The 21,446-nt window shown below is 44.1% G+C and overlaps 1 protein-coding gene across 1 annotated transcript; it reads right to left on the bottom strand.

The window, feature by feature from the left end:
• Nucleotides 1–17,470: 17,470 nt before the first annotated feature.
• Nucleotides 17,471–21,196, bottom strand: LOC146811252 (uncharacterized). The gene is made up of 2 exons (XM_085614499.1): nt 18,748–21,196; nt 17,471–18,439 (listed from the first exon to the last, which is right to left on the bottom strand). Exons 1-2 carry the CDS (start codon nt 19,178–19,180, stop codon nt 17,625–17,627), a joined length of 1,248 nt encoding a protein of 415 aa, XP_085470625.1. The 5' UTR covers nt 19,181–21,196; the 3' UTR covers nt 17,471–17,624.
• Nucleotides 21,197–21,446: the final 250 nt, after the last annotated feature.

Below are 21,446 nucleotides of genomic sequence, written 5' to 3'. Positions count from 1 at the left end.
CATATCTCCTGCATTCACACGAGCAGAACAGGGTGTTGTGTGACCACCCTCCCACAATATATCAGAGTCTCCTGCTCACTTCTTGAGTTCTACAAGAAGCTGAAGACCTGGCTCTTCAAATTACTCGGAGAAGATATTCACCTGTACACCTGCTCAAGCACCTGGATGCCCTCACGGGTGACTAGTGTGCTATATAAATAGACACAACACAACAGACAGACAGACCTCTGTCATCTAACATAATTTTTTTTATGGTGAAACAACTCAGGCCTGTTGCCTTTCTCATTGGCTTGTTACCATAGGCAATTCAGGCCTAGTGTAGTGCCTCAGGCAGACCGTCACAAAACTAAACATACCTACAAAATTACAATCAGCAAAATAAAATACAACCCCATCTAAGGATTACTATGGTGAAAATCTTCTACCCTGCAGGGTTTTGTCAGTGGGGGTTGCCAACATCGTAACACTTGCCTACTATGGAAATCTCTGACGTAAAATACTACTCCCTTAACAAAGTCTCATAACAATCCACTCTTAAAGATCTGTTGGCCTTGAGAAATTCTTTCACAGTACGTAAGCCAACCATACGGCCTACATCATAACTTTTGACTCATGGTGTTCCTCAGGGGTCTTCATTGATCCTCAATATTTATGTTACAGCAATACTCATTAGATCCTTTTGCCTTTCTTTCATGACCAATGCTAATGACACTCACATTTGATTTGCCTTAACTTTTTGCAGGTCACTACCCATGCTAAGCTTACCTCCTGTCTTTCAGCCATAGCTACATAGATGCAATGCAGTTAATTAAAAATCAATAATGACATAACTTAAATCCTACAGTCTGGCACACTGACTGGCGGCATGCAGACTTGCCCCCTGCTCCTACACCTGTGTCTTCAGTTAGAAACCTTGGCTTCTACTTCAATCCTTTTCTTTCTCTATCCCATCCCATCAGCAGTGTTTCCTCATCTTGTTTCTATCACACTCGATTACTTTGAAAATGACTCAATTACTGCTTCAGTCCGCACAACAAACTGTCATACAGATAGTTATCCTGTCACATCTTGATTATTGCAACTCTTTGTACCTTGGCCTTTTGGCATTTGAAATCACCAGATTGTCAAGAATCCAGAGCATGGCTGCTCATGTCATTGTTTGGCTCCCCGCTGGTCTTACCCGTATTTAGCCTCACTACACTTGTTACTCATTCCCAGCCTTATAAAGTTTAAAACTCCTGTCTTGTCCCATAGTCCTATTACCATTTCGACCCCAGATTTTACCAACAGAAGCCTGTTCATTATACTAATGGCTCTGCCCTAAAATGTACTTCTAAAAGGTTCTTAGTGGTCTCCAGAATACGCTGAGCCATTCTGATGGCTAGTTATTCTCTTTTCTGACTGCTAGAGCCTGGAATGCACCCCCCCCCTCTCTCCATTCCTGTTCCATCGACAACCACTTGGCTTTTTGCGAGGTATTCGAAGCATTACTCTTTGTCTCCACCTATTAGGTTTCAACTGCTTTTGGGTTAGTTACTTCTTTATCACCAGGATACCCATATTAGGTGATAGCACACTTTATAAAAGAACATTTCATTACATTTTATAATATATAGATCTGATCTAAAGTATCAGATATAACTTTTCCCAGTGAAACAATGAAGTAAATAGCCTTTCTCATTAGCTTGTCACCATAACCAATTCTAGCCTAATGTATTGAGCATAAGGCTTTCCACAAGGCAACCATCATGCATACAATTATGAACGTTAAATATATACTAAATTTGCATCAGCAACCACAGCAACCACACCACCGAGACCACCCTACTCGCCGCCACAGATGACATCCGCACCCTCCTACACCAAGGCCACACCGCAGCCCTGATGCTACTCGACCTATCAGCAGCTTTCAACACTGTCTCCCATCGCACATTCGTAGCCAGACTACACGACCCCGGCATACAAGGAACCGCCCTCGACTGGATCCGATCATTCCTCACCGGCAGAAGCCAAAAGATCAGACTGCTGCCCTTCCTCTCCGATCCCACGGAAATCACCTGCATAGTACCACAGGGGTCATCTCTCAGCCCGACCCTCTTCAACATCTACATGGCCCCCCTCGCCACCATCGCCCGACAACACGGCCTCCGCATTGTATCCTACGCCGATACACCCAGCTCATCCTCTCCCTTACCAAGTACCCCACCACCGCCACACTCAACAGGATGGAATGCAGGACGTCGCAGCCTGGATGACCAACAGCTGCCTAAAGCTCAACTCCGAGAAGACAGAGGTCCTCGTCCTCGGAACCATCCCCTTGGCATGTGACAACACCTGGTGGCCCACCACCCTCGGCAGCCCACCGACCCCCACGGACCATGCCAGAAACCTCGGCATCATACTCGACAGTCACCCACGTACTCATCACCAGCAGGATGGACTATGGAAACGCACTCTACGCCAGGCATAAACAAGTCCCTACTCCACAAACTCCAGACGATAAAGAACACCGCTGCTAGACTCGTCCTCGGCATTCCTCGACACAAGGACATCAGCCAACACCTACGGAAGCTCCACTGGCTCCCCGTGGCGAAAAGAGTCACCTTCAAGATCCTCACCCACGCCTACAAATGCCTACACAACTCTGGACCCAAATACCTCAACAACAGAGTCACCCTCCACGTACCCAAAAGAAACCTCCGATAAGCCAACCTCATCATCGCCAGAATTCCTTGCATCCGCAGAACCAAACCAGGAGGAAGATCCTTCTCCTACATCGCGGCCAAGACATGGAACGAGCTCCAGACAGACATCAGACCAGCGCCCTCCCTGAACACCTTTAGGAAGACTCTCAAGACCTGGCTCTTTGGCTGAACAGCACTGCTGAGCCCCCCAAGTGCTTTGAGACCCTCCCTGGTGAGTAGCGCACTTCAAATTCCCTGATTGATTGATCAACATTGTGAAAGTGACTGGGTGAGTGTGTGCTAGTGTCAGTGACTGTGTAGGTGAGTGAGTATGTGTTAGTATCTGTATGAATAAGTGAGTGGGTGTCTGTATAACTGTATAGGCCAGGAAGTGTCTGTGTGATTCACCCTATGAGTGAGTGAGTAGGCGTGTGAGTAGCTCTATGGGTAACTGACAGTGTGTGAATGGTTGTATGGGTGTATGAGTGGATATATCAGTGGCTGTAATAATAAGTGAGTTGGTGTATGAGTGGCTGTGTGGGTGACTAGGTAGATGTGTGTTTAGACCTATGATTCTGTGAGTGGGTGTGTAAGTACTGGTATGGGTGTGTCAATGGTTTTGGAATGGTAGTGTGGAAGTTGAAGTGGGTATATGAGATGTCATTAGGGATTTCACTGGCCATGTCATGAGAGATATAATATGTGAGGTCATAAGCAGTGCATTGCGGGGGCGAGAAATAGTTAGTTCAGCTAACTATAACTGCTGACTTTCTCTGGTTTTGTATGAGTGAAACCTGAGCCTAACTATAACGTCTCTGTAACCTTTGTTTTTTCTGTGAATTTCTAAGGTTTTCAAATTCCATTTTCTAACTATAACGTCCCTGTAACCTATGTTTTATTCTTTGAATATATAAGGTTTGACCCTAGAGCAAGAGAAAAATCTGCATTCTCCGCCCCAGATGGGCATTATCAGCTCACTGTTATGCCCTTTGGATTAAAGAATGCTCTAGGCTCCTTCCAGAGATTGGTGAATAAATTCCTTGCTTGGTTGGACACTTTTAGTGCAGTATATCTAGACGATGTTGCTGTCTATAGTTCCACTTAGCAGGAGCACCTGATCTACCATGGGTAAGTCCTGCAAACTGCAGTCTTCACTATCAAGGCAAGCAAGTGCCAGATAGGGCAGGGCAATGTTGTGTACTTGGGTCACCTTGTAGGTGGAGGCCAAGTTCAACCTTTACAGCCCAAGATACAGACAATTCTAGACTGGGAAGCCCCAACAACCCAGACCCAGTTAAGGGCATTCCTTAGCTTGACTGAATACTACTGGAGGTTTGAGAAGAGGTATGGTACCATTGTTGCACCCCTCACCAAACGCACCTCCAAGAAGATGCTAAAGAAGATAAACTGGACAGTGAGCTGTCAAAAGGCTTTTGACACCCTGAAAGAAGCAATGTGTTCAGAACCAATTCTTAAACCTCCGGATTATTCAAAGCAGTTCATTGTGCAGATGGATGCTTCTGAACATGGGTTTAGAGTGGTCCTTTCCTAGACCAATGATGATGGCCATGACTAACCGGTTGATTTCATTAGCAGGAGGTTACACCCCCCCCCTCCAGAGCAGCATTGACGTGCCATTCAGAGGGAAGCCTTTGCTGTGGTTTTGTTCCTGAAGAAGCTGAGAGCATACCTGTTTAGTACCCAGTTCCTTGTCCAAACCAACCACAGGCCTCTCTGATCTCTGATGCAGATTAAGGGTGAAAACCCCAAACTATTGACGTGGTCAATCGCCCTACAGGGTATGGATTTTACAGTGGAGCACTGACCTGGGACTGACCATGGCAATGTAGATGGCCTTTCCAGATTTTTCCACTTAGACGATGAAGACTCTCTTGGCAAAGGTTATTTTCATTCTCTTTCATTTGGGGGGTGGGGGATTGTGTATGAAAGTGCCCCTTTTTGACATGCCACCCCCACTTTTTGCTTGGTATCTGATGCAAATTTTGCAGACGTGCACTGGAGTCCTGCTGTCCAGGTCTCCAGTGCTAGATCTCTTTCCCTAAAAATGTACAATTGTTCCCCCAATTGGCAATACCTTTAGCACCCCTTTTAAGTCCCTGGTAAATGGTACATTTACATCCAAGAAAGTACAAGCATGGAAACTATCAATTGGAAATGTACTAAATATTAATCTAAGCCTGCTATGGGAGGGCCACTACAAAAGATGACATTGCTACTCACGTATGGGAACACAACCATCCCCAACGTCACTGAAATAGAAGTAAGGCAAGTATTATAAGATTTTAGAGACGCAAGCACTAGCTCCCAAGAGCCCACAACGAAAATACTAAAATATATACTTCTTATAGTCCCAGAACACATCACAGGCCAGCTAACAGCTCTACCCACCTTCATTCACTTAGTTGCACGTACTGAAAAAGCTAACAGTGGTACTTCTCCTGTCCCCAGAAAATACCAAGAAATCTGTGACGGGCGGGCTCACTGGGCAAGACATTAGAGCCCGATGTCGACTGGTGGTCTGCAGTGCCTCTATCTCCCCCTCTTGTCCCCTCTCAGCGGTAAAACTGGAAACCACAATCCACACCTTTATTGGAACCAACGGAGGATGAACCTGAAGCCGGCTCCTTTAACTGGGTTCTCCAATGTGACGAGACTCTGCCCCCAACTGACGTCAGGACGCTCCAGGCGTTAAGAACTGAGAAATCCAGGAAGTGGGTGTGCATAGACACCGGAGCGGAGGAAGAGCCGAGAGTGAGAGCGTTCGTGGTGAGCAGAGGAGAGGACGAGGAATGCTGAGCAGAACGAAGACCGGGTCCAGCTACAGTCCCGACGGAGCCAGGAGGCCAACGTCCCCATGTGGAAGAGGTACGATACAAGTTCTCGGGGTGGGTGGGGAGGAGAGACCGCACGACTACCTAAGCGGGAACCCTCAGACCCCCGCTAAATCACCAATTACAACTTTCCTCACACACGAGCACTAGCTCATGAATCCCAATTCCGTTGTGTGTCACGACGTGCATAAGAGTGTGTGGTGCCTCCTTCACTCCCCGTTCCCTTAAGCATTGGTAATCAACCGGACAAGAGTCCTGATACCTCTTTTTCTTTTGTTTGTCTTCATACCCTCCTCTACCCATCGGTATGGACGGAATACGGAGACCGGTCATCGGAAGCCGGGAGGTGGAGCCAAAACCCATACAGAGTGGACGAGGATTAAACTGACAAGACGGATCCCACCAAGTTTGCCACTGGAAGAATAACAAGTCGGCATAAACGTGTCTTTAGTAAAATAAAACCCTACTTAAATAGACCTGGCCTACGACCTGTTACTTCTACCCCGCCACAATATCCAAATACCGGAACACTTAACAACTACATATAATAAGGAACCCTTGCTATTATATGATAGCCTTAATAGTGAAAAATGTATCCTAATATTTTCTACAACTGAAAAAGTATTGAAACTAAGCCAATGTCAAACTTGGGTTATGTATGTGCCCCACACAATTCACTCAGAGATACATGGTGAATATCAAAACACTTATATACCACTCCCATTTGCCTTACTAACTAATAAACTAAGTAGTACTTACTACATACTACTAAACCACATTAAAATGAAAACAAACAACTACTCCACACATTAAATAATCATAGATTTTGAACATGCAAAGATTCAAATCTCCTATGTAAAACTCTTCCCACTCACAGCTATACAAGGCTGTTGCTGTCATTTCAACCAAAGTATTTGGAGACACCTCTAACAATCAGCACTGTTTGTAGAATATGCAACAACCAGCCAATTTGCCTTTGAAACTAAAAGAAGTGATCGCACTAGCCTATGTCCATTTCATAGACATAGCTAACCTAGAAAAATCGATTATAGAAAGTTCTTTCTACCAAAATAATGAACACAAACTAAGTCCCCTAATAGATAATATTGAAGACACTTGGGTTGGCAGACTGCACCACTCTGGATACAGATGTCAACTCAAACTACAAATACCATGGTGGAATGTCTATGACAGAATTATAGCTCAAGAAGCCAAAACCAACAATGTAGGAGAAGGATGGCATAATGCCTTCCAGTTAACATTAGGCAGAGCTCTATAAATTTATAGAAACCCTATAAAAATAACAAATTTATCAACAACTATAAATTGAACAATCAGTAATCCAAATTCAACCAGTAGTTAGCAAATAAACCAATAGATTGTATGATATGCTACAATGTAAAGTAAAACTCTTTATTAACACCAAAGGAGTACAATACTTAGAATTGTAAAAGTGGACCAAAATGAGGTACACTGTTTAAAGAGTCCAGACCAGCCACTGCGCATACAGATAAGAGCGGTTGGGCCGGGTGGGGGGGATTTCGACATACAACAGCAAAGGAAAATGTATTATCTATTTAATTTTCCCTCGTCGTCTGTTGAAATCTCCACCCAGACACACCACCCCACCCACCCTCTTTTCTGCACGGGCCTCGGCTGGTCTAGACAAACCCAAATTGGTTTATAGAGGCACAAATGATATCCCAAATGATCTCTTTTGTGGTAGTGCAGGTGAGCAGTTATGTGTATCAGAGTGTAGTGCTAAGCATTTGTTGTACTCACAGAGGCAATAAATGAGGCACTACTCAAGAATAAATCCAAGACAAATTTAGAAAAGAAAGTCATATTTTGATATAAATTTTGATTTCAAGTAAGTACTTTTTAAAATATAAAATTTTGCAGGTAAGTCTATCAGTCACTTAAATGCGCCTTTATGCACAATGATTTCCTATGGAGGGAAAACGAATAGATAGCATACAGGTATTTACAGTCGGTTTCTGGGGATCTCCTTCGGGACTTAGGTTCGTAGGGGGTCAAGGTCCAAAGTACCACCTGCAGCTTCTTGTTACCTGCCCTGGAGCATCCAGTTGCAGAGGTGCTGTCTGGTTTGTAGCTGTGCACGCTAAGCCAGTAAGAAGGGGCAGTACCTAGAAACAGGCTGCAGAGGGGCACTTATGGACAAGTCCGGGATCTCCCAACAGGCTGTCTCCTCTTCTTGCAGCTTATGTTATTTTTGAAGTAGCAAGTTGTTCAAATGTATAGCCCTTTTATATTGTTAATTTAATTGTTTGTTTCATTTTGTTTATGAATTGTTTTTATTGGTTAGTTTTCTTTTAGTTTGAATGTTTTTTTCATTTATAGCCTTTTATGGTGAATGGAAAGTGCTGTTGAATATGTATTTGGATTTAATTTGAATGTATTATATATATTTATAATTATCTTAGTTTATGTTTAAATATTAGTACTTGTTGAAAATATTTTTTACTAATATTTTTGTGTATTGAAGTTTATATTTTTGGGGGAATTTATGTTTATTTTCGTAATGTAAAATGGTTATAATGCTGTTAGAAAATGAATTTTTTAAATGTTTATTTTAATTTTTTGTTTACAATAAAATGTAACTTATCGGTGAAGGAAGCCAATGGCTGAAATGGGCTGATCCAATGCCCCACCCTTTTTGTTGTGATAGGGGGAAGCAAAATGTGAATGACACCTTATATAAATAGATATAAATCGATATTAAGGGGTGACTAAAACCTCATCTATATATATGGATATGAATATATTATATAATGCTTTTTTGGACAACATGAGGCTGGCAACAATTAATGCTTTCTATAGGCCAGACCTAAAAAGAAGAAATACCTCTTTATCCATATTGACACTGTCAGCTATTGATTAGAAGTATAAGAAAGACAGCATTGGAGAGAGTGAGGAAAGTCCAGCAACATCTTTCTAACTGTGTGATGTCAAACCGTCAAAATATAAACAGTGAAATGAAAACAAATTAAAACATTTTCCATTTTTGGTGCACAAAGTTGCATAACTTGGTAGAAAGTGCAAAGTATTTTTATCCATTTAATGTATAACTGGAAAAGAACTCAAGAGGTGGGAAGTACACCAAAATCTGAAAAAGGAATAAGGGCAAGAAGGCTGAAATTAACAAAAACTACATGCACAAGAAGAAAGTAAAAAAAAAAAAAACAATCGAAGCACTCAAAGAGTGTGTGGTCTTCCCTGTTCAGAACACACACAAGGGTAGAGATTTACAAGAAACTGAAAGGGTCTGCGAATATATCATTAGATCTTCAGGCAAAAGAGCATTTTGACTGTTGGCTACTTCAATACACAGATTTTTAAAAAGCCATTTTCAGGCCATTTAGTGTAATTTGGTGTTTCTACTACCTGGTGCCTTAATGTTCCAGCCTTTACCTAGCACTGTGTACAGGTGGGCCCTGTCAGTTAGACAGGAGGAGTGAGCTGAGAGCTTAGGGCAGTTAGTCCCCGTATAGGCGATCACAGCGTTCCTACGTTAATCTACGCTTACTATACTGACCTAATAGCCAGGATAGCAATCAGCCTACAACGCTTGCGTGACCGCTTCATTGACCCGCCTAGATCTAAGGGTCAACCAGGCCAAGACGCATTTAATGATCTTTGGTGCAAGGAAAAACGATATCATGGCCTTTGCAGTCAACAGTACTAAGGTCAGTACTGTCCCCTTGTTTTCCTATTTAGGAATTCCCTGCGACAGGCATCTAACGTGGGGACCCCTTGAAGTCAAGTATAGCTGCTGTCTTTTCCAGAGCTTCCGAGGCTGTCCTTAATTTTGCTGGTAGACTAGGTCAGATGCCCATTGGGGAACTCACGGCCAATTACAAAGCCAAATGCCGTGCTGTTGCCTCCTATGGGGCTGGGCTGTGGGGCATTACTGATCAGGAGGGTTTGGAAACAATTAAGAAAGGTTTTAATAAAAGGTTATTATCTATCCCTAGAAGTACTAGCTCCTTCATATGCCATTCAGAGGCTGGGATTTGGTTTTTTAAATTATTTTTTTTAAGTGAAACCACACCTCCTGTGGCTTAGAATTTGGTCAAAGAGCCAAACCTCGTTCAATAGGGTGGTGCTTGCTGACAGTTTGAAACTTGACCCATGTCTAACTATCTCCTGGATAAGGTATATTTAAAATACCTGCCTATGACAGGGACCGGAAGATTTGTTAACTTCTCCCAGCAGCGTGACAGCAGAATTGAAGAATACTTTTCTAGCTGTCTGCCTGAAAGAGGGAATGCGGGGGTGGTTGACAAGCCAACTGTACGAACACCAGCAGTTAACCCTGTTTAAGATGAGTGTGTATTTTGTTAGAAAAATAAGAGGAACCCCTTGCTTCCCAAAGGAATAGGGTATAATACAAAAGTATTACAAGAGTTTTATCCTTTGGGGAAAGTATACATGTATCTAGTATATATTCAAACTCTTCCACTCATTCTCTGTCACTCACACCCTCTGCATTCTTTGGAAGTGAGACCATATATTCCTAATAGATAATCCTGACAACAGCAGGTGTAATAAAAATACAAATCGGTTTATTAATAAAACTCACTAAGGTACACAATTAAAAATTGAAGACAATTTTGCAAAATATAGTTAATGTTACACGTAGAATTGTGACAAAGATATTAAAACAAATCCCAATTGTATAATATAAAATCACACACTATAAAAAAGAAAGAGTACAAATCACAAGACGACAAACAACATGTCATAAGTAGTGTACACATTCGTAAGAACAACATGTCATAAGTAGTGTACACATTCATAAGAAAAAACTTTTCGGGGTAGAGCATGGTACTGTTTCATTCATAGGAAACTCCTTGGTCTAGCCACTTGACAAATTGTGTACTCTTCAACTTGGCGTCGACGCGTTTCGATGGACTCTTATACCACCATCTTTTTCAAGAAACAAAGACTTATTGTACTCTCAAAACCAATAATCATACACGTATGATGAATTAAAAGACCTCTCAGGGGCAATGGTAACTGCTCCTTCAACCCTGAACTTATGCTTTCTGGGTGATGGGGGTCGATACCTCCTATTTCTTCTTTGAAGTATGGATCAATACTTAGGATTAGACTACATTCGGCTGGACGTTGGTTGACTGTATTTAAAACTATCCTTACTGGATATTCATAAGTCAAGACTGGTTTTATGTATTTTTTGGCCTGGTGGTGGAGGGTAAACAAAAGGACTCTTCACATTCAAGATGTTCCATATCTGGGCGTAGCTCAAGTGCCCACCTCTCACATTTAAAGTATCTGGGCCAATGTTTGACTCTGGAAATGGCCAAACTACATAGCCTCCTTAAAAAAAACAGGTAAGAAAAAGCTGAATACGATTTCACGTAGGAGCGTGCAACTTACGAAACCCTAATAATCACAAAAGACCCTGAATCAGCACACTTTCTGATGGGAAAAGTGGACAACGACAGTAATCCGTTTTTTTAAGGAGGCTAATTTCCATAACTTACCTGTTTGTCCTTTTAATGATCACTCAGCTCAAAGCACGTTACACTTTATTTTCTTCTGTGAATTTTATTCACTGCTGAGAAAACACTATTTGTTACCCTTTTTAAAAGAGGCGAATATTCAATATTGCAGAGCTGCAGCAGAGCTGCTTTTAATTATTTACAATCCCTCCCTACTGTGAAGATCTGCATTTTAACTGCTGTTTACATTCAATGTGCCATAAGGCAGAGGGCTACGATGATGTACATTTGACGCGCATCCACTCTTATTTTGTCTATATGGACTTTTATGTTTTTATTGATTATTTTATTTAAGGGTTTTTAATGATTTTTAAAGATGATGCTGCATATCTTATGGATCGAACTGATGTATATATTAATGTAAATTCGTTTATGTTCTTTTACACTTTTATGATGGACCTAGACGGAATAAAGTTATTCTGACTGACTGACACTGTCAGCTATTCATTAGAAGTCCAGAGTATTCTTTGTCCTGTTAATTTGTAACAGGAAAATAAGACAAGAGCAGAGAAGTACACCGAAAGCAGAAAAAGGTATATGGGTAAGAAGTATGAAACTGACAAAAACTACATGCACAAGAAGAAAGTAAGAAAAATAAACAATCAAAGCATTTGATGAGTGTGTGGTCTTCCCTCTTCAGAACACACACAAAGGTAGAGATTTACAAGAAACAGGAATGATCTACGAATATATTAATAGATCTTCAGGCAAAAGAGCATTTTGATTGTTGGCTACTCCAGTGGCAGCTACCAATAAAAGAAATGTAGTGGGGCGGGATGGCCCCAAACTCACCAGTACTGCTCATCCTGCTGATCGTGTCCTTGCATCCACAAGCAGGAGAGGGAAGAACTTCCTTCCTGCTCGTGGAACGAAAATCCAACCAATCCTGGAGCTGCTCTCATTTTGAGAGCAGCTCCACGATTGGTGGGAGTAGTCTAACCCAGTGCTCATTTTGAGACTGGAGGCCAGTGCCAGCAATCCCTGGGCTGTTTTACAGCCTGGGGGTTGCTGGGTGTACAGTGCGCATGTCGGGCTGGCTGTAGGTAGCCAGCCTGTCAACACAACATGTGCATTGCAGGGACAGCTGTAATCCTACACTGCAGGATTCAGCCCCGCCCCCCTGCCCTCACATTCACACGAGCTGGTAGAAAATAAAATGGCATGGCAATAAAATGACATTGCTATGCCATTTTATTTATTAGTGTGTGCACTGCAGCAGGCGGGGCAACACTCCTCTGCTCCTGACGAGAAGCTGCCCCTGGCTACCTCCATACACAGATTTTTCAAAAGCCATTTTCAGGCCATTTAGTGTAATTTGGCGTTGCCGCTATCTGGTACCTTAGTTTTCTGGCTTTTACCTAGCATTGTGGAAGGGTAGGCCCTGTCAGACTGGAGGAGTGAGCTCCTTTACTTACGTTTTGCCCCGAATCATGTCAAATTCACTGCAAGTCAAAGGAACATCATTACTAACTGGACTCCAATTAAACTCAGAAAGAACCAATCATTTAAAGTTTTAAGACAGAGTAGCTGAGTGTCTTTAGGAGAGTGTAGTAAACCTAAGTTCAGTGTTAGATTGAACTGGATGACAAGTGCCCAACCACAGAAGCACCACGCTGCAACTAGATAAAAGGTACATGTAGTAAAGCTAATGAATGAAGTCTTTGTTGCCTTGCGCCCCTCATAAACTCTGCAGCACAACTACAGTCAAATTCAATTCCAGAGAACTTCATGCAGAGAACCACCAAAAGGGCCTGGATGTATGAGATCTGAGACTTTCTTTAGAAAGACTGTGCTCTACAAGTACTTCAAGAACAACGTGTAACTGAATTTAGCACCTGTTTAGTATCCTGACACTCTGGGCACAGGCAGCTTTGTTTCAGGCTGTGTAATCTCGTGGGAGAGAGCGGTGAATGCCAGAAGCTGATGCCCTCCACCACAGATCCCTGCAACCACCTGAGAATGGATATAACTCCAGGTGAGAACAGTGCCCAGGGAAAGTGGAAGTTGGGATAAAACATGCTCTATGTTCCCTTCAAGGTGACTGTATCAGTTCTCCGCACAGCAGATTCCTTCAGTGTTCTAGTGTTGTCGTGCATCTACAATATTACAATATGTTTTTAGGACCTTCACCTCCAAGGTATAAACATGACCATAGAACATAAATTGGAAAGTGTATGTTCTAACCTAATACCTTCCACTTATCCACTAGAATCTAGTGGCTGTAATCCTGAGAATGGTGTAAATCCTGGGAATATTAAATAAATACAGAATATCCTTGGAAAATCTAAATAAATACAGAATATAGAGTAAGTAATAACTCGAAATATTTACTATTACTGGAACACCCCTATTGCCCACAATATAACTTAAACAATAAAAAAACGGGATCCAAGGCAGATATAAATGAATGGAATTACATCCTTCCTTCAATGTATCGCAAAAAACAACCTCCTGGTAACCTTTTTAAGTGGAAACCCAGACTGTGGGAACTACCGCTCAGAAGCCTAACCGATCTAGACCTTTGTTATTTTTCAATGGTGGATTTATGTGAGACATCAGATCTGTGCCTTTTTTTAAAAAAGATTCTTCGCCAATCCGACTCAAGCGTACTAAGTTCCATTACTTTCACTTAGGGCTGCTGAGAAACTAGGGTAAATACCAGAAGATGTTTAATACATTGTAGTCCTCTGTCTGGAAAATGTGGCTACTGTGAACAGCTAATTTTTAAAGGGTTATTTTTAAACGGTTATTTTTCACTCCGGGAATCAGAATCTAGGGCTGGCAGAACAAAGAGCGGGTGGGATTATTTTTGTTTCGCTGGCAATTCAAGAGAGATTTAATGTGTTATCTTCTGGAGCTACCACCCTGCAGGCTGTAACATTTCTTCAGGCTCAAATAAGTTGTTACTGTTAACTTTTTATAGTGCTAAATCTTTCCCACAAGAGGTCTGCAACATTCAAATGTTGAGTTAATTTGTTAGAAAAAAAAATGTCAATGGCATACACTGTGGTGGCAAGGGACTTTAACGTTCACTTGTATGGGGATCTGAGGGCAAACGGGGCTCAAAATGTTGATTGCGCCGTAATGTCTGGCATACATCTAGAACACAGTCAATAGGGCACAAGCGTAAATGCCCTGCTAAATGAATTCAATTTAGTTCTCACAATGGATAATATGATCCTTGATCAGAAATGACATTTACCCTACCTTTAGAGGGATAGGATGTGAGTCTTTCATAGATTTTATCTTTGTCTCTGCACCATTCTTTTCCTATATCTCTGACTTTGGGATACCAATGAGCATTTTTAATGATCACAACTCAGTGTGTGTCTCAGTCTGTTGGTCTCCACTGATCCAAACCCCAGGGTGTGTGCTAAAGGGGCAACAAGGGCAATAAGAAGGAATAGGAGATTTAAATGGTGTCAGGTAATACTTGATGACTTCTATAAGTCTCTGTATTCTAGCTGTGAAAAGGAGTTTGATATCTGCACATACTATACTATACTACTCTGTACTATACTATACTATAGGATTTGTAGAGCGCATGATGATCCAAAGGCATCCCAGTGCTGGTTCCGAGAGGTGCTCCTTTTAGAACTGGGTGGCAATAAGGGAAGATTACTATTTGAAGAGCCAAGTTTTGAGGGCTTTTCAAAAGCATGGTTCATTATCTGTTGCTCGAATAGCTAGGGGAAGAGAGTGCCAGAGCTTGGCTGCATTTAAGCTGAAAGATCTTCCTCCACTTCTGGCTCGTTTAACCGTGGGGACTGTATTCAGATAGAGATTTGAGGATCGAAGAGATCTATTGGGGATATAGGGTCAAGCCAACTGGCTTAGAATAGGTAAGCCTTGTCCCTGCAGAGCACGATGGAAAATGCACAGTAACTTATGTTCTATTCTTTGTGAAATGGAGAGCCAGTGAAGGTCTCTCAGGCCCTGTCTGACTGGTTGCGATCCTGGTATCCCAAGTAATGTGCCTGTGGCTGCATTTTGAACTTGAAATTTGCGTGTCTCTCCTTCAGCAGATACTAGGTCCATTGAGTTGCCATAGTCAAAACGTGAGAGAACAGGGGCATGTATTACCTGTCTAGAGTTCTGTGGGAGCAGGGGCAGGACCTTGTGCAGCATCCTTGACAATTCAAAGCAACTAGCTGAAATTTTGATGGCCTGGGCTTCCATCGTTGGTGTTTTCAAACCACATCTCTAGACATCTAACATGAGTAATCCATATGACATTTTGAGCGCCTTTCTGGAGATTTCTAACGCTGTGTTTAGATTATTAGAAGTACCTGCATCCCGGAAGTGCAATAAGACACCTAGAAGGTTTGATTCTGGTTGCTCTAAAGCATCGAGAGATCTCAAGAGAGCTCTGATTAATAAGCTTAGGGACCAGGCTCTAGTTAGGACATGTTGCAATTTATATAAACGGGAGCAGGCTAAGCACAAAAACGACCTAAGGGAGGAGATCTGGATAGATTTGACCAACGCAAGTACCCTGTTATAGACCTATCTCCCTACTTGACTCAGCAGTTTTGGTTGTGGGGCGTATTCTTTTGGATAGACTTTCTGTATGGGCTGAGGAGAAGGAAGTCCTATCCGAAGTCCAGTATGGTTTCCGTGCAGGCAGGTCCGCCGTAGAACAGTGTTTGAATTTGTATGTGGTTTTACGTAAATATACATTTGCATGTCGTGGATCCATACACTTACGGTTTATGGACCTCTCAGCTGCATTTTATCGGGTTAATCGGACCAAACTCTCAGGCAGATCATGTTGACTTTGAGGGAAGACCGGGACATTGTTTTGTTTCTAGGGGGCATATGTATGAAAGCAAAAATTAGTCGCAAACGCTGCGAATCGCAAAAAACAGCGTTTGCGACTGATTTTTCGCTATTTCATATGTATGACACACTTCCAAACTGAAAAATAAGAAATCGCTAAATTAGCGATTTTTTAGGCTGCGAAACAAGAAAACTGCGAATTTCCTAGCGAATACCTAATTTGCGATTCCTTAGCGTTGCGAATATCGCTAACAAGAAATCGCTAGCTAAGAAATCGCAAACACATGTATGAAAAAATCGCAAATTGCGATTTCACGAAATTCGCTAATTAAGAAATCGCTATTAACACCAATTGCTTGCAGGTGGTAAACTGGTGCAAGGTACAAAAACCAGCCCACAATGCAACAAACACACCCACAATGGCTGCAATGTACGTGATAGCCAGGAGGCTGCGTATTCGGGCCCTTGCACACAGGAGAATGAGACAGGAACGTATCTTCAGGCTGCGCATCACCCTGTTACAGAACACTGACGAGGAGATCTATGACAAGTACAGACTGCACCCACAGACCATAATGGACCTGATTGAGGAGCTGAAACCCCACTTGGAGCACCCTACTCGCAGGACACAAACAATTCCCACACATGTGCAGGTCCTGTGCTCCCTGCACCTCCTCGCGTCAGGGAGTTTTCAACGGGTCATAGCGGAGGTTGGTGGTGTGTCACAGAGTGCACTTTCGCGCTTCTTCCATGCCTTCCTAGATGCAATGCTACTGAGGCTCCCACATCACATTTACTTCCCCACCACCCAACAGGCATTACAACAAACGATACTGGACTTCTACCAGATTGCACGTTTCCCCCACGTCATCGGCTGCATTGACGGGACCCATGTGGCCATCACACCCCCAGCAGAAACTGAATATGTCTACAGGAATCGGAAATGCTACCATTCCCTCAACATACAGATTGTGTGCAACGCTAAGTATCACATCACCGACATCGTAGCCAAATACCCCGGCAGTACACATGACTCCTTCATCTTCCGACACAGCGGAATACACAGACGTCTGAGTGCTGGAGAGTTTGGGGAGGGGTACCTGCTCGGTAAATACATTGCACACATCAATACATCCACTACATCAGTTGAGGGGGGGGACATTGACTCACCTATTGTGTTTTTTACCATGCAGGTGACAGTGCCTATGCAGTGCGCGACTTCATCCTGACCCCATACCTGGATCCTGCAAATGCAAGTGAGAGGAGCTACAACAGGGCACACAGATCTACACGCTGTGTAATTGAGCGAACCTTCGGAATCCTGAAGAGCCGCTTCCGGTGCCTGCATAAGAGTGGAGGCGCACTGCAATACAGCCCTGAGACCTGCTGTAAAATCGTGTCAAGCTGTGCAATGCTACATAACATGGCAATGAGGAAAGGCACCACAATTGATGTGACCGATACAGACACTTCGGATGACGAGCGCCCTGCTCCCCCTGCCAGACCAGCACCAGGAGTTGGGGCAGCTGCTGGACGCCAGAGACGGACTGAGATCACACAAAACTACTTTTAGGTGAGTATGGAGGAAATGAGACGACAAAGCCTGATGATGTGTCAAGTGTTTAATCACACTTCACATGCAAGAAATAGTAATTGTCCCCAGCACATGTTGTACACACAGTGCAGAGAAGGCACAAGAAATAGGGCAAACAGCCTTTTGCGGGTTAATGTACCCGTGTTGCAGTCAGTGTCCCCGCAGATGATCACCTCCGTCGGTGACGTCCAGGGTGGTTGACCCCCATGGTGCGCCCTTGGCCTGCTACCTGTCTGCCACTGCGGCGTCTTTCACCTGGCAAGGTTGGAGTGATGCTGCTGCGACTCGATGTGTCCTCACTCTCAGCAGAGGCCATTAGTGCGCTGCCACCTGCATTGGCTGTCTGCAGCTGTTCCACAGCAGTGGTCACCTGCGCCAGCCCTCGCGCTATGTCCTGGCAGCAATGTGCCATGTCCACCTGCATGGTTACGCTTCTGCGTGTGAGTGCGCTGGTGGTAGTGCAGAGGCGGTTGACTGCCTTGGTATAATTGTGTAGCCGTGCATTGGCACGTCGTCCAGCCCTGTCATTGGCAGCTTGGGTGTCCCTCAAAGTGGCACAGAGCTCTCGTATTGCCGCTACCATGTTGCGATTGTCCTGATGTAGGCGGCCTAGCTGGCGATTCATTGACCGCATTGCCTTGCTTTGCAGGCGCTGTTCCTGCAACATGCACTGTTCCAAGCCGGAGAACACGGTGCCTTCTCCTTCTGTTGCAGTGCTGCTCCTGGGCCTTGACCTGGAAATGGCCTGTTCACTTTGCCTTGGTGTTGGTGCGTCATGACGGGGCATGTCTGTCACACCCTGACTCCCCTCTCTCCTGTCGGTGTCATCGCCTGTTGCTGGGACTTCATCCTCAAATGGAGGCAGTGGGGGCACATGTGCGCGCTTCCTGCGCTGAATTGGCTGCTGCTCTGTCTCATCGCTGGAGTCCGCAGGGTCTGCAGGCTCCTCTCCCTCAGCGCTGTCTTCTTGTGGCATGGCGTGTGCTGTGGATGTAAAGGGGACTATATGAGTTTGTGTTACTGTCTGCATGTGGCACTCAATAAAGTTACAAATCTTTGACGGCTAATCTCTGACACATTTCTATTCAATGATCCCCAAAACACATATGTTGCATTTACTTGTGATGGTGTCATGGACACACAGTCAGACACAGTACTACGAGTACCATGATGCATTGCTGGGTGTGCTGTAAGACCTGGGCTGGATTGGCATGTTGGGAGTTAACTATGCGCATTTGGGGGAGTGTGCAAGGGATGGGGAGGAGTGCAGGGTGATTTGGCATGCATCTTACCTTGTCTGCTGGATGAGGGGTCGGAGCTGTCGATTGCAGCCACACCACCAACGCTCTCAGGCAGGAGGGTTGACTCCACAAGCTCCTCATGGGGGGTTGGCTGCTCTGCAGTGGATGGTCCTCCTCCAGTCTGACTGGCATCCTTGAGTCTGGCTGCCACCCTCTCCTTGGACCTCTGGCGCATATCATACCACCGCTTGCGCAGCTCCTCGATGGTGCGTGTGGTGACTCCAACAGCATTCACCTTGCTCTGTATTTCCAGCCAGATTTTCCTCTTCCTGGCCTCTGGGACTTTGAGTGCCTTCTTCCCAAACAGGAGCTCATGGCTGCAGACCATCTCCTCAATGAGGACCTCCTGCTCCTTTTCTGAAAACTTGTGTTTTCTCTTTCTTTTTTCTGCATCTTTGCCCTGCTGGTTTTGTTTGGGATCCATTGCTGGTTGCTGTCTCCAGGAAAGCCTCCTCACACTCCACAAGCAGCCTCTGGGTGTGGCTCAGGTGAGCAGGTGCAGGCAATCACTACAGTTTCCTGTTTGTGATGTCATCAGCCTGCACCAGGCTTGCAGATTCCCGTTTTTGCGATTTCTTATTTAGCGAATTTCGCTATTAAGAAATCGCAATACGGGATTCTGCGAATTATTTGCGATATTTAAGGAATCGCAAATGATTAGCGATTTATTTTATACATCCCGTTTAGCGAATCTGATTTTGCGAATCGCAAATTCTCGCAATTTGAGATTCGCTAAAGGGGAGTTTGATACATATGCCCCCAGGAGACCTCCACAGGGATACCCAGGCTTCAGTTTGATGTTCTAAAGATATTCGGAGCTCATGTCGTTTTAGTATTGAAAGAGGAGTGAGGCAGGGTTTCATTTTGGCCCCATGTCTGTTTAACCTGTATGTTAACAGTTTAGCGAAGGCCCAGTTAGATGTAAAAACTGATTGTCTGCAAGCATGTAGTCTACCGGTGTTATTATACGAGGATGATGCGGTTCTCATGGCTAAAAGCACTAAGGACCTGCAATCCCTGTTGAACTCCTTCGCTAATTTTATGGAGGAGTTGGAACTATCCATCAATGAGGAGAAATCCTTTGTGATGGTTGTCGGCCCTCGCTCCACTAAATCGATAAAGTTCAATTTAGGATCTTGCGGCCTTCCTAAGAATAGAGTGTTTTCATACCTGGGTGTGTTGTTCTACTCGGCATTAAGTTGGTATCCCCTAATTAATTTAAAAAAGGAGGATTTGATACGTGTAAATGCTGCGTTTTTTTAGTTTTACCTCAAGATTGGGCAGCAGATCCACCGGTGCTCTCCTGCAGATTTATAGTGCCACATTTATTTCTAAAGTGACCTATGGGATCGAAATTTGGGGATACGTTAAACAGGTTGAGCTGCAGGCAGTGGAAAATAAGTTTCTGAGGCGGCTCCTGTGCCTCCCACAAAGCACCCCCATCTCTTCAGTGCATGAGAAATTAGGGGTAGGCTACATATTGGATAGTGTGGTCTTCCGTCCTGTCGCTCTCTGGTTGAATGTTTGGTTATGGCCTATAAGATTTTAAAAGATTGTTTAGCACTTGGTCACACACTACATATTCCTCGGCTTAAGTACTTGAGGGTCTCCTTTCAGAATTTAGGGAGGGGAGACTGATTTAGAAGGGATATGAAAGCGGATTACAAATGGGTGAAAGAAAAATTTTTCAGACAGGGGCTCATGGACAGAGAAGGACTTTCATTAGCTTAGCCCTGTGCATGACGTCACTTTATGTTAAAGATGGTGTTAACTCCAGAGCCATACCTTCCCGGTGTTAAAAGTAGGCATGATCGTTTTTTGTTCCGATTTGATGTATTGCACTTTCTATTAAGTTCTCCTTGGGGCCGAAACAGGGATCACAAACTTACACCCTGCAGTTACGACAACACATCCCGCAGGATACCCCACTGTTTACTATGTTCTGTAGCTTTTATGCACTGTCCTGGAAGGCGTATATTCATATTTTGAAAAGGGCAAATTTCTCCCAAGTCAGACTGCTCTTGGGGAAATGTTTGCAAGTGCCCATGACATAGATTGTCCCTTGTGTCGTAACTTCCGGTTTGCCATATGAATCCTTTCATGGGTTACCCTCCAGATTCGTGCGCCAACAGGCAAACCCAGTAAAGCACAGAGGGCGGTCTGTTCACGGCCGTCGGGTCGGGGAGCATGTGAGGGTGCCCATATCCCTGCCCAGAGAGGAGGGAAGCCTCTCTCGGGAACGAGGTCCAGGCAGGTCGAGTTTTGGACAGCCCGACGCGCGCCAGTGTGATTTAAATCTGCCTCTACTGGGGATGGCGAGTCCGGGGGAGGGGAGGGGGGTGGGTGGAATAAGCGGAGGTCTGCCTGGTACAGGAAATGAGCTAAGTTTAGCGGCTCCGGTGTAAATCCCCTGCGCACACGGAAGGGCAGGAAAGGCTGTGGAGGCAGAGGTGGACAGGAAGGATTAGAGACAATTACGTTATCAATGGCACGTCACACGCAATAAAACACAGCGCCCCCTGCAAACAGAGTGATTCAAGCGCAGCATACACATACAGGACAGCTCACACGTCCAATGAAACACATCTATACACACGCACAGATACATCCATTACTTAGAGGCAGGCAGTGACACACACAATGCGCCCCAAATGTGCATAACCCCAACACTCACAAACCCACAGACTAAA

This window comes from Triturus cristatus, chromosome 7, assembly GCF_964204655.1.
Source record: "Triturus cristatus chromosome 7, aTriCri1.1, whole genome shotgun sequence".
In the NCBI taxonomy this organism is placed as follows: Eukaryota; Metazoa; Chordata; class Amphibia; order Caudata; family Salamandridae; genus Triturus; species Triturus cristatus.
Note: the sequence above shows the minus strand (reverse complement) of the source record. Positions and strands in the feature narration are given on the sequence as shown.

Coding starts and splice junctions, on each gene's coding strand:
- LOC146811252 (XM_085614499.1), bottom strand. CDS start 19,180: ATGGATCCCAAACAAAACCAGCAGGGCAAAGATGCAGAAAAAAGAAAG. Junction 18,440..18,747: donor CCCCTCATCCAGCAGACAAG/GTAAGATGCATG, acceptor TTACATCCACAG/CACACGCCATGCCACAAGAA.